General features: G+C 41.6%; 1 protein-coding gene across 1 annotated transcript in view; it reads left to right on the top strand.

Moving 5' to 3' along the window:
• The first annotated feature begins 12,466 nt into the window (after nucleotides 1-12,466).
• FGF10 (fibroblast growth factor 10) overlaps nucleotides 12,467-14,208 on the top strand; it is a 299,121-nt gene continuing 297,379 nt past the window's right edge. The window contains 2 exon segments of the mRNA XM_029577590.1: nucleotides 12,467-13,455; nucleotides 13,457-13,647. Of these exon segments, the coding sequence (XP_029433450.1) occupies nucleotides 13,358-13,455; nucleotides 13,457-13,647 (289 nt within the window). The 5' untranslated portion in view covers nucleotides 12,467-13,357.

Raw genomic sequence — 14,208 nt, 5'->3', positions numbered from 1 at the left:
TCGCTCCTGCCACTAAAGAGTTTTTAAATCTACAGATAGGTTAAGAGGTAGGGGCAAGTCAAGAGCTATTCAAGTAGGGCCCTGGAGGATTTTCTTTTTCTGTTGTGGTTTTGTGTGTGCTGGGGATGGGAAAGGAGGCATCTGAACTTGACACTTTTTGTTTTGTTTTTAATTTTTTTAAATTTTGATTGTTGTTTGGTTTTCTCTTTTTTATTTGAAATAAAAGAAAACAAATGAATAAAAAAAAATGAACAAAGAAGAACAAATGAACCTGCCTCTGGCAGGCGTAACTTGTGCGCACTGGCGGGCTGCCAGCGCGAGAACCTCTGGCACGGCCGATGTGCCAGAGGACTTGGGAATGCCCCCGGCCCTGCCCCAGGACAGCCACCCCACTCCCGGCCCCGTCCCCAATCTGCCCATTTTCAAAAGCCCCGGGACATACGCGCATCCCGGGGCTTGCATACGCCTCCGAGCCTATGCAAAATAGGCTTGGCGCGCGCAGGGGTAGGTTTTCGGGGGTTACGCACATATCTTACATGCGTAACCCTTTGAAAATCTACCCCATAATGCATTGATAGTCTGCTTCCATGGGTTGTCCCACTGTAAATCAATTTAAATCTGCTGCCTCTATCCATACAGCCAATAATTTTTATTTTAAGAATAGCTTCCAGCAGTTTGCTAATATTGGTCAGGCTGATCAGTCTGTAGTATCCTGGATCACCCCAGAGACCTTTTTGAAAATGAATGTTACATTTTCTATCCTCCAGTTCCCTGGCATTTACTTATTTTATTTATTTTTATTTATGGATTTACATTTATGACCTGCTAATGCTGGGGTGCTCTAGGCGGCACACAAAGAACATACATAATCAATAAAAATATAAATACCAAACATCAACACTAACAAAAAAACAGACAAAACAACAATAAATACAAAGACCAGCTCAACATCCTGACCTGTTCAGTTAACAGGCCGATTTTAAAAAGCCGGCGCGCACCAATCCTGGGAAATATGTGCATGGCGGGCTGCGTGTGCACTGCGTGCATTTTCAAATGCCCACGGCCACATGCGTATCTCCCGGTATGTGTGGAAGACTGTCTCACTAAAAAAGGGGTGGGGGCCGGCTGGGACAGCACCATTAGGCATTGTCCCGGTGAAGCACGCACTGGCAGCCAGCTGGCATGCACTACTTACTACAGAAGTATAGGAAAAAAAAACTATTAGAAGGGATTTAGAGGTCAGGGAGGAGAGGAGAAAAGGCAGGCAGGGTAGGTAGGGTGTGTAGGAAGTTCTCGCCCAGTTCGCTCCTTTATTGGCATGGACTGGGAGGGAACTGGGGAAAGGCCCAGTTCGCCACTGTGCATATTTTATAAAATGCATTCGCGCGCACACCTACACGCCGATATAAAATCAGGCGCACATGTGCTCCCAGGTAGCCAATTTTAGAACATTCGCTCATCAACGCGCACATGTTAGTAAATCAGCACATTCATGCGTGCACATGGATGCCCTCACGGTTCTTTAAAAATTTACCTTTAAGATTTTACAATAGGGATTCCCAACCTTTTTGGGGAACGTGGACCTTTTTCAACTTCAAAAATTTTCATGGACTCCACATGTTTCCCTTTCATTATTACCTGCAGTTATGTGCTGTATATTGAAAAATCATTAATGTAATAACAAAGAAACAATTTTATGCACCCTAAACTCATTTATAATATATGAAGTTATTAAATAATGCTTTCTGATATAAAGGGATGCATATAAATATAAAGCACAGCAGTAAAATGTGCAAGAATGTATTCATGTTCAGTAAATTATGTGGTGAAACTACAAGTTGCCACACAGCTGGATCGATCTGCATTTGGAGCAACTGGAGGAAAAGACTGGTTGAAGCAGAGAAAGAGAGAGAGACTATTGGGGTGGGGGGGGGAGAGAGACATCCTGGCAGAGATGGATTGGTGGATGGAAAGCAAGACTGCCCAGGGTGGACTAGTTCAGAGACAGAAAGGACACGAAGGGGCTGGTGGAGGGAGAGTGAGATACTGATGAGGATAGAGAGAAAGAGCGCTGGAAATGGACTGGTGAAAAGAGACAGACAGACATATTTATTGATTGATTTATTTGAAAATGTTTATATAGTGATAAAGCATGCTAGACTGGTAGAAAAGTGCTGGTAGAGAGAGAGAGGCAAACTGGTACGGATGGACTGGTGGAAGGAGATAAAGAGAGAGAGAGATTCTGAGCATTGACTGGTGGAGGGAGATTGAGAGAGTGACTGGCAGGGAGGGACTGGTGGAGGGAGAGAGAGAGAGAGTGTGACTTGTGGGGATGGACTGAGAGAGAGAGAGTGACTGACAGGGATGAACTTGTGGAGGAAGAGAAAAAGCAACTGGTAGGGCTGGACTGATGGAAAAAGCAAGGGAGTTTTTGGGATGGGTTGAGGAGCAATGAGAGAGGGTAAGAGTCAGACGGGAAAAGGGGAAGGAGGGATGTTTGAGACATGCCCATATCACTGAAAGGCAGATGTGGGGAGACGTTTAGTGCACATATTCATCTTCCAAGCCCCTCCCCCAACATATTTTTTCTAATTATTTCTTTTTAAAAGAAGATCGCCTATGACAGGAACCCACCCTGTTAGTTTGATCTTGGCAGAGTCCAATAACTCTTCTCCATACCTGCCTGTTACCAAATTTGATATATGCAGAGATAGCACCCCCCCCCCCTCGCTCATAAAGCAAGAGACTCTACTATAACATTTTGCACCATTATCACAAGATACTGGGCATGTATGTCATTGGCATCTCTATACAGAACCTTCTAAGTAACAAAAAAAAAAAAAAACCCTGGCCAGTTTCAACCATCTAGCAAAACTGCCACTAAAATTATTCAAGAGCATCAGTCAAAACATTTTTCTATATGGAGGTGGGACAGAATTCCATCAGAAAACCTGCACCTCAATTTCTACAATACGCTGTATTTATAGAAACTCCCCCAACAAAGGTTGCGAAGCCATTCACCATAGAAAACTAACAATAAAATTATGTTGTCACCTCAGTAACAGCCACACAAATGTACAGACATAAACTGAACTGGAAACCCCAAGAATCCAGACTCTGATGAATTGCAACAACGGAAAAGCAGAAACACCGCTATTCCTCATAAAACTTCTAATAACATATTCAAGAAATATAAAATATCAATAATAGTAAAACCATACTAATAAAAAGAATATTTCAGAACAATTGACATATACAACATCCAATAATTTAAAACTCATATAAATTATTTTTAAATTTCCCAAACAGCAATAAATTTTTCAAAATATCACACATCAAATAGTCAAAAATTGAAACTAATAAGGATTTAAAATTTTCCCATTCGCCATACCTGGGAACTTTTGATTTTCAATCATCTGAGATTGCTATGGATTAGTAGGGTCAGGGAAGGAGGCGCACAAACTTTCTCTGCTCTCTCATATATACACACATTCATTCTCACTCATACACACATCCTTCCCTCACACACACACACGCACACACATACATGCTTCTTCTCTCTCATACGCACATGCTCATACAAAAACACACACACACACTCCCTCTCTAATACATACATATGTCCCTCTCTCTTATGCATCCATGCTCCCTTTCACAAAGAAACACACTCTCTCTCTCTCTCTCATGCAACATGCTCTTACACACACATGCTCTCTCTCTCACACACACAAACATGCTTTTTCTCTCATACATACATGCTCTCTCTCACACACATTCTCCTCTCTCTTATACACACGTTCCCTCTCTCCCATACGCACATGCTTTGCCTCTCTCACACACACACATTTTCCCTCTCTCTCATACCACTCATGATCTCACATACACACATTCCCTTTCTCATACACACATGCTCTCTTACTCTCTTATACACACATGCTTTCTGTCTCACACACACACATTCCCTCTCTCTCATATGCACATGATCTCACACACAGACACTCCCTCTCTTTCATACACACCTGCTGTCGCTCCTTCAGGCTTCTGCCACCGGCAAAATGGAATGTGCCAGCAGCCCCAAGGCCTCCTTCATTTTCCTGCCACTGGCAAATGGGGTGCGCCGGTGGTCCCTTGGTCCTTCTCTTTTGCAGCCGTCATGGGATGGGATCCATGGTAGCCTGTCAAGCCTCTCCTTGGTACAGGCAATTCACAGACCCCTGTTAAGGTCTGGTGGACCCCTAGGGATCTGTGGACCACAGATTGGGAGCCACTGTTTTATAATAAGAAAAAGACAATTACAAAAATGCATGTCTAAATAAATATGTTTTCAACAAGACCTCAAACGCTTGACTACAATCTGTATGATGTAATTCCTGAGGCAGTGAGTTCCATATTAATGGGACCACCATCAAAACTGTGCACTCCCTAGTTTTGGCATGAAGTGCCTGACATGGTGAGGGAATGTCCTCATCCAATAGGCCATGTTACAATGATCATAAAAGACCTGGGTAGATTATATATCCAAAGCATGGAATTTGCTCATGCAAAAGAGTCAAATGCCAAAAATGTGTGCACCATCATTGCCACCTTAAAGGTGATCTTGCATTGAATGGACAACCAATGGAGCTCACATAGTACCAGGAAAATTGGAACCCTCATACCATGGCCAGAAATAAGCCAGGCAGCTGCTTTTTGCAAAAGCTGAAAAGAGTGCAAAGATGCTGCAGGAAGACCAATATAAACTGAATTGCAGTAGTCTAGCAATGGAGTAATCAAAGCTTGGACAATTGCACAAAAGTTAGTTTTACATAATAGTGGTTTTAAAACACGCAGTCTAAAGAAACCATTCCTAATCACAGATTTAATTTGATCTTTGAACATTAACCCAGAAAAAATGTAAGCATCAAAGCTTTGTACTTGTGATCTGTTCAAAGCATTTTCATATGGGAAGGCAAATCTATAGAAGTGCCTTGCTGTATGATCTAACTTTTGGATAGGTTCAGGGTCAGACAATTATGTGCTAGCCATTGTCTAATAGTGAACACACAACAGAAGTCTAATGCAAATGAATCAGGCCAGGATGAACCCAGGTGAATAAAAAAACTGTATGTTCTTTGTTCTCCACCTTTCCTGCGCAAAGCCCCCATCTCGCATTTTACAAACTGGAGCAATGTAGATGTTAGAAGTGCTGAAAGGACAGACCCTTGCAGGACACCCTTGCAGGACTACAGGCAGAACCATTCCTACCCACCCTTAATGGCTGGGGTTCATCCACTGAGATAGGATCTTCTGAACCAATCCAAAACCAGACCCGAGCCTCCATCCTCTCTCAGTCAAAACAGAAGGACTTAATGATCCATAGTATGAAATGCGGATGTCCCCACACCCCTGCGGTTCTTCCTTTTCTTCTCTGCTAGTGCTCCTTCTTTTCTGTTTGTTCATGTAATTGTTTCTGTTCGGATTGCTCTCTGCATTGCTTTACCATTTCCTCTTCACTGACTTCTGGTGCTGAAATGCTTCTCTGTCCTTGTTCCCTTCTCTTCTTCTTATTGCTTTTTGGGTGGCACTGCCAGAGTGCTGAAACATTTTTTTACCATCCTCAACCTTTCTTGAGTATTCAGTGGGTGGGTAGCAGCCATCCTCTCTGTTCTATTCCAGTAATTCTGCCCTTGCACCCAACCACCTTCCTATTCATTGACCCCCTTCCATCCTCCTCCTGTTGAACCTACTTGACCTGACAGAGAGCTGCCCTTGCTTGTACTGTTCACTTCTGATTTCCTGCACTTTGCTCCTTGACCAATGAATTTAAACATCCCTCAGCCATTACCCATTTCAATTCACATAACTCTCGCTAATCCGAAAGTCTCAGGGACATTGTGGCATATTATGCAGCAACTGCTTAAAAACAACTAGCTGCTTTTAGCTTTCATCTCAGGGTTGGACAAAGCAGCACAGTCAAAAACAACATTGACAGCCTATTTAAATATTCTTTAAAAAAATATATTTTTTATTATTATGTTTATCATAGAGTCATTTGGAATAATTGTGTTGTACTCTTAGAAGGCTGAGAATTCTTGGACAATTATTTTACATTCTCTCACTTGTGATTAGTCAGGAAAGATAATATTGCTGATCTCTGATGTGACCAAATATTATTTAAAAAAAATACTGAAAAATCTAATCCTGGAAATTAAGTCCGAGTCATATTTTTTTTAATTCCTTTTTATGTCTTTGTTAATTGAAGATTATGCATATTACTTATTTAGCCCCATTTTCTATTTAAATTGGTAAGGCACAGTTTTAAACAAATGATGCTTCACTTTCAATCTAGATAGATTCTGTTTAGTTCACATGTAATGAATAAGGAGATAAGAAACATGCAAATCTCAAACAGCATGACAGACAGGAAAGGGTGGTAGAAAAAAGAAAATTTAGAGGTACTACTCTAGGCTAAGATCTATACTGAGGGTAGGTCTTTTCAAAAGTAGCAGACAAACAATTAATAAAGGAACCCATTAAGGTCTGATTATTGCTGCTAAAAAGGGAGGTTGAATTTCAGTCCTTTGAAGTAACTGAGAATGATTCAGGCCTCATTACAGAGATATAATCTACATTCATACATTTATGTTAGTGATTCAAATCTATTGGGACAGATAGAATTCCGTTAAATAGTGCATCTTTCCTGTGGAACTTTTCTCAGGCTTTCTCAGGCTAACCCAAGAGGTGACCTAACAATACAAAGTAGTGGGGTATTTAGGGCTTTAACTGTGCAATAAGAAAGGCTATACAGAAAGCAGTAAAAAAAAAAAAAAGGAAAGAAAGAAAGAAAGAAAAGATACAGATAGAATCTAAAAAGCCATGTCAGCTTTTCAGTTAGGGTCTGTTTTGTAAATGCCCTCCCTGTCATCACACAGTATGGAGAAAAGGTCTGTGTTTCACAGCATTTTAAGTAGTGCACTAAGTAGCTTGTTTGTCGTAGCCAGATTTCCTAAGAAAAGGAAGTTTAACTGTTAGGTGCATGCAAAGCAGAATTTTGGATTGATTGTGCCATTCATGGTTAAACATTTATATGCCATGTAATCTCAAATTCAGAGGTTAGATTTTAAAACACACACACGCTCAAGCTGTATCCTGGGAAAGAATAAAAATGAATCACTTGCAGCATTTGACAACTTAGATGAATTTCCATCACTCATATAGGGGCCGATGCAATATTATTCGCGGAAAGCGGGCAGGCACTGACTTTTCAGCACCCACTTTCTTAACACATGCATGGCACGCACAAGAGGGCACCATGCAATACCCAAATTAGGGGGTTGCGCTAGCAAGGAGGCGCTAGGGTTGCTAGCGCGACCTTAGCGCCGCCTTGCTAACGCGACCCCGCGGTTACTGGCGGTCTGCTGGTTATGAACACCAATGCTGATAAACGGCATCGGTTTTCATTACTGCAGCCGGCCGGTTATGAAAACCGATGCCGAGCATATTGGCTAAGTGATAAATGTGCGCGTCTGAGATGCACATTTCTTTTTTTGCATGTGGAGTGAATGAGTAATAGGCTCATTCACATGCATTTGCATGTGATGAGCGCTAACTCATTCACTCCACGTCAGACGTGCATTAATTAGGCGCTAATCCCCCTATTGCAATAGGGGGTGGATTAGCGCCTATTTAACCAGCATCTGACAGCGGATTAAACAGTGCGCTTGGCTAAGCGCCCATAGGTATTAAATTATACTTTATCAAATGTAGAAGTTTGTGTTTTTTTTAACATTTGTCAGTTTAAATATGAGGATTTCAGCTGAACTTCTTGGCTAATAGTCAGGTCTTTGGACCACTCTATGCACAATTTTATACTTGAGGAATTAGTACAAGTTGAATACTGTGAGTTATCAGGTTGATATTTCCTTTTCAAATATGGGGAAGTCTTATATAAGGTACATTTTTTGTTGCCATCATTTTTTTAGTATATTTGCTACAGCAGTGATTCTCAACCTTTTTTCTGTTGGGACACACCTGGTAGTTCTCACATGTGTGACACACTGAACACATGACAGTCCCAAGGTTAAATGTAAATGTACACTTTGCATCCACAGGAACCCCACCCCTATCCCTGACCCTCAGTAATGGGTATAAAGAAGAACTAGAACATTCCCCGTACAACTCACCATACAAAAAGATATTCTGGTGTTATCTTAATAACAGCAACACAAACTCCCTCTATTAGCAGGCGCAATAGCCCTACTTATAAAAAGACAGCAGTTCACAACCAATGCATGTCCAATTGAGAAAACACAACAAATAAAGTGAGGTATTTTACTAGCCTACATGCTAGTTAAATATCTTACCTCGGTCATACACAGAAAATCAACCTTCGCCAAGTACAGAAAGAACACAAATTACAAATATGGAGACAGAAACTGTAATGGAAACCCAAAAAAAGCCATTCTGCATGCAGGACAAAACTGGAGAAATGAAAAACAGAAATATAGCACCTAGCATAGTACCAGGATCTTCAATAATGCACACAAACTAATCTACAGTTTCACCTGCATTATGGCATGTACTCAAATGGAACTATCCTACCTATAAAAAGGCAACACTGCAAATATTAAACCAAGCCCTAAACAACAATACACCTCCAATTAGGAAAAAAGAAAAAGTCAAGTTGCTATAAATCCCCACACAGCAATAATTGCAAACCTTTATAAATAAATGTTTCAAAACAGCTGATGAACAGAATAACATCTAGCAAAAACAATTAAAAACTCTTTAAAAGTATTACAAATTCTCCAAACACAATAAAATATTTCAAAACAGGAGACATATCACATAATACCCAATAATTAAAATGGCAATCAAGAAAACTGAACTTAAAAAAACACCTTTACTTTTCCTCTCCAGCAGTTCTTCTACTCCTTTTCCTTGCAGGCCACACCAGAAGCAGCACAGTCCTCTTCCTTAGGGACCACAACCAGTCTCTGTCTCTCTCACACACATACACACACCAATCACTTCCCTGATCAGTCTTTCTCACACATACACAATCACCTCTCTGACCAGTCTCTCTCAATCATACAATGCTCTCTCTCTTACTTACACACAGGCTTTCAATCACACACATGTTCTCTCTATCTCACTTACACACAGGCTGTCAATCACACACATGCTCTCTCTATTTCACTTACATACAAACTCTTTCTCTCACTTACAGACAGGCTCTCAATCACACTCATGCCCCCCTCCCACAGCACAACCAGCCAGAAACATGCTCTATCCCTCTCTCACACACACAGAAGCACCCTCCCTCTCTCACATATACACGACACCACAGTCACAGACGCACCCTCCCTCTCACCACAACACAAGCACCCCCCCTCTCTCATACACACACACAAGCACCCTCCCCCTCTCTCATACACACACACAAGCACCCTCCCCTCTCTCATACACACACACACAAGCACCCTCCCCATCTCCCATACACACACAAGCACCCTCCCCATCTCCTATACACACCACACACACACACAAGCACCCTCCCCATCTCCTATACACACCACACACAAGCACCCTCTCCATCTCCTATACACACCACATACACACAAGCACTCTCCCCATCTTACACACACACTACACACACACAAGCACCCTCCCATATCACATACACCACACACAAGCACCCTCCCCCACTCAAATATATACCACACACATACACAAACAAGCACCCTCCTTTTTCACATACATACTGGACACAAGTAGAAGCATCCTCCTTCTCTCACATACATGCACACACAAACAGAGAAGCACCCTCCCAATCTCAAATACATATATACACACATACATAAACACTGGCCCCCAGCTGAACAGCTCCAGCCCCATCAGCCTGGTCTCCAGTGGCAGCTAGCAGCTCCAGTCTTTGGCCCCTCCAGCCTGGTCTCTGGCAATGGCCACCAGTGGCTTCAATCTTCGGCCCCACTAGGTTGGTCTCTAGCGGCACCAGTCTTTGACTCCACCAGCCTGGTCTCCGTTGGTGGTCAGTGGCTCTGATCTTCGGCCCTATCGGCTAAGGGTAGCACGCAACACACCTGCCGGTGCTTGTCAACAGCCTGGTGTGTTACGACACATCAGTTGAGAATCACTGTGCTACAGTCATCAACTTTAATAAACATGCAACAGGAAATATCTTTGGCAAATTAGATGGGCCCTATGATCCTTATCTGCCATCATATTGCAATGCAGGAATCCAAAGGAGCTGTACGTGATGGGGAGTGAGAGATTGATGTGCATAGACCAGGAGAGAGACATTTGATTAATAGTGTCTGATGGTCTGAAGGTAGCAAAACAATATGACAATGCAAGAACTAGAGCCAGTGGAATGTTGGGTTGCCTAAAGAGAAGCATAACCAGCTGGGAAAAGGAGGTGATAATGCCCTTGTAAAGGTCATTGGTGATGCCTTACCTGGAGTACTGTGTTCTTGGGATGTGCACACTAAATCTTTTTGATTCCGGTCAGTCATTTTGTTGTTCCTTTTTTATTTTTTGTGCATTGTTTATCAGTTTGACTAATATGCTTTCGAAGTTTATGCATGAGAATGCCATTTTATGCACATAACATTGGATTTTATGAGCATAAATTGCAGTAATGTGCATAAAATTGAATTTTATGATAATGTAGGTGCATAAACTCTGAAAATGAATAGAAATATATGCACCTCCCTACTGTATTAACTTCTTGAAGCTGTAACTCAAGGAGGATAGCAATAGCATACAAGGTGTCCAAACAAAGGCAACCAAAATGGTGTGGGATCTGCACCAAAAGACACATTAGATGAGACTAAAAGATATAAACATGTACACCCAAGAAGACTGAAAAGATAGGGGGGATATGATGCAGACCTTTTAATCCTTCAAAGACATTAAATATGCATAAGAAACAAACTTTTTCCAGTGGAAAGGAAATGTAGAAATAGAGATCATGATATGAAGTTCCAGGGGATAGAAAAGTCAGGACATATATTTTCACAGAGAAGGTAGTGAAGGTAAAACCAGTAACATAACTAAAAAGGTCATGGGAGAAATATAGATCATCCCTAGAGAAGAAAGGATGGAAATGAAGAACATTGGTAACCTGTAGTAACTTTTCTGCAAGGGGGTCACCTGCACAGAGTAGCAGTTACAACCCTAAACAGAAGGCACTGGTGTAATCTGCACCCTGTAGTAGCTACATTCCTGGCAGCTGGGCAGACTGGATGGGTCATTTTGGTCTTCATCTGCCATCATTTACAATGTTATCATGTTACTATATGTTTCCATGAACTAAAATGCAAGAGTCTTCTCAGGCATACTGTCTGAAAGGAATTCAAACAAATCTTTAAAGAGAAAAGATTGATTCTAAAGACCATTTAAACAATAGCTAAATACCACCCTAGAACAGAAAGGCATTAGTTTATAGCTGAATGTCATTAAACCGTACAGCCAACAGGCACTGTATGATTTTTATTTTTGTGAAGATCTTGAAATATTTCTTTAAGCTCTCTTGAATAAAGAACCCAGCTGAGTGTTTGTTCTATACTTAAGAGAATATATATAAGATAGCTTCAAAATGCACAGCAGCCTAGTAGATTGTATTATAGACTTGTCAGCTTTATTTTCCCCAAAATGTTGAGATTTTTAAAACAGTAATGACTTTTACCATTTGTATTCTTTCCTATTATAATTGATGGCCTATGTAAACCATAACGTCTATTGGACACTATTAATGTATCATCAAAAACAGTACCAACCTTCAAGAATCACACTGAATGCTAGTTGTTTAAAAAATGTATAATCTATCATGAACACACTGTGTGGTGAAACTCACACATTGCAAAAAAAACAAAAAAAAACAAGTGAATTAAACAAAAGGACTGCTTAAAAGAAATCAAAAATTTTTACCATGAAAATTAAAACATGCTTATTAAGCAAAGGAAATTGCACTGAAAAAAAAAGACAGACACAGGGTATTCAGACAGATTTTATGGTTCCATTTTTGCAATACTAATAAAATCCTTGACTTTGAAATGAAAGCGTGATTCAGTAAGTGACTCATGTTAGCAATTAGAAATTGGTCATTGACGTCCCTGTTTTTATTTTTAAGAAAGATAGGGGGGACTCGAAGAATGACGATAAATCTTGTATGCTTAAAAAGAAGAGTAGGCTGAAGTGTGAGTTTTTTTGTTTTGGCAAGGGAAGCAAAAAGTAAACGGTTCATTAAATTAGGACCTGCTTGGAAAGCTAGCAGAGGTTACGAAAAGGAAGCTAATGATGCCTTGTTTTGCTCTCCCTGACCAGAGCGTAATCTACTGTTGCAGAGCTGTTTGCAGTATTCTTCCCTTTCCCGAGCAGAGAGAGAAAAGTCAGCAAGCAACAAGCTCCAGGTGGCTCTCAAGCACTTTACTGCCAAAAAAAAAAAAAAAAAATCCATCGCTAGAAAACAAGTTAAAAAGGGGCTCCCTAGAGGGGATTGGTTCAGCCTGGAAGACAGCAAAATTAGTAAAGCATGAGTATAACAACACATGCTGGTGGCCAGCGTGCAGAGGAGAAGAAACTCTTAACAGCAATTAGCAAAAAAGTGACGGCTCCAGACTAGAGCAGGGTAGGAGAATCAAGCGAACTGGCTCTTCCGCTGAAGAATTCCTCACTCCCCCGCCAGGGTTTCGGATGTCCACCACTGTTTGACCTCTGAAGCACGCTGACCACCGGAGGCACATCCCACCTCTGTGTTGTAATCACTGATATTATACCACAGCTTCCAACCTGTTTACAGCATAGCTTAAAAGAAAGAAAGAAAAAAAAAAAAAACCATTACTTCTGATTCTTCAAAGCGAGCAGCGCTTCTTAGGCTGACAATTAGCTGAAGAGTTTACAGCTGGCTTGTGCTCTGGGAAGTCCAGAAGGTGGAAGCGGATGGGGATCGTTTTCTTTTAAACTCTTGACGATGCTGTCATCTCTTTTGCAGGCATTTTGTATCCAGCGTGGAGAGGACTAATGATGAAGAAAGTAGAACAAGTTTAAAGAACTGCAGTGAAGGGGGGAGAAAAAAAAAAGAAGAAGAAGAAGCCAAGGAAAGAAACTTAAGAAAAACGTTTATAAAAGGATATCTCGGGGGGGGGGGGGACAAAAGGAATAAAAAAAAAAGGTTGCACTTCAGAGGGTGATTTGGTCACCTGAGTTATGGATGTTGGTGCACTAACCTCAGCCCACACCGGAGTTCCGATTGCCACCAGCAGCCCCACGCTCCCCGCTCGCCGCTTACACGTTTTCATCTTTCCAGCATGTTTCTTTTTATGAGAGATCTGCTGCTGCTGAGAGCCTCAGTACAATGTGGAAATGGATACTGACACATGGTGCCTCCGCCTTTTCACACCTGCCTTGCTTCTTGCTGCTGCTCGCCGCCGTGCACGCTTGGTCTGTCACCTGCATGCACTGCCAGGGCCCTGCTCTCCCCGGAGGGGCCCAACGCGTCCTCGGGCGCCGGCAGGCACGTGCGCAGCTACAACCACCTCCAGGGAGACGTGCGGTGGCGAAAGCTCTTCTCCTTTACCAAGTACTTTCTCAAGATTGATAGAAACGGCAGGGTCAATGGGACAAAGAAGGAGAACTGCCCCTACAGTAAGTAACAAACCCGTGCAAATCTGCTCCAGATGTGGAAAGTTAAATATTTACTTTTAAAAGTCCTGTAAAATGATTAAGTAGAATATTTTTACACTTAAGGCACCGGTTTGTATATGTAGCGTTAACTCCCCTGCCTTTTGTAGTTGAAATCGCCGGGCTCCATGGGGGGGGGGGGGGGGGCATACAGAAATGTTTTGTATGGAAGCAAAAGTTTATTTTAATTTGGCTAGTTGTATCTTAGAGAATATATAGATATTTACGTTTATGTCAGGAGATCTACCCAAACCTATACGAATGGTTTAAGCATAGGGCGTTTTATTTCTTTTGCTGCCTGAAAAAAAAAGGATTCAAAATGTTTCTTGCATGGCTATTGGATCTGAAAAATGATTAGCAGACATCAATATTCTAGTGATGGATATGAAGTTAGACTGATTTTCAGTGCGAGCATAAAGCATGTTTTTTGGTGGTTGCTCTATGTGGTGACTGCTTTATAGAGTTAACTGGCAGAAGATCTGCTGTGAGCAGTCGGGCAGAATACATGAGAGCTTCATGCTCTGG

Source organism: Rhinatrema bivittatum, chromosome 1, assembly GCF_901001135.1.
Source record: "Rhinatrema bivittatum chromosome 1, aRhiBiv1.1, whole genome shotgun sequence".
NCBI lineage: Eukaryota > Metazoa > Chordata > Amphibia > Gymnophiona > Rhinatrematidae > Rhinatrema > Rhinatrema bivittatum.
Note: the sequence above shows the minus strand (reverse complement) of the source record. Positions and strands in the feature narration are given on the sequence as shown.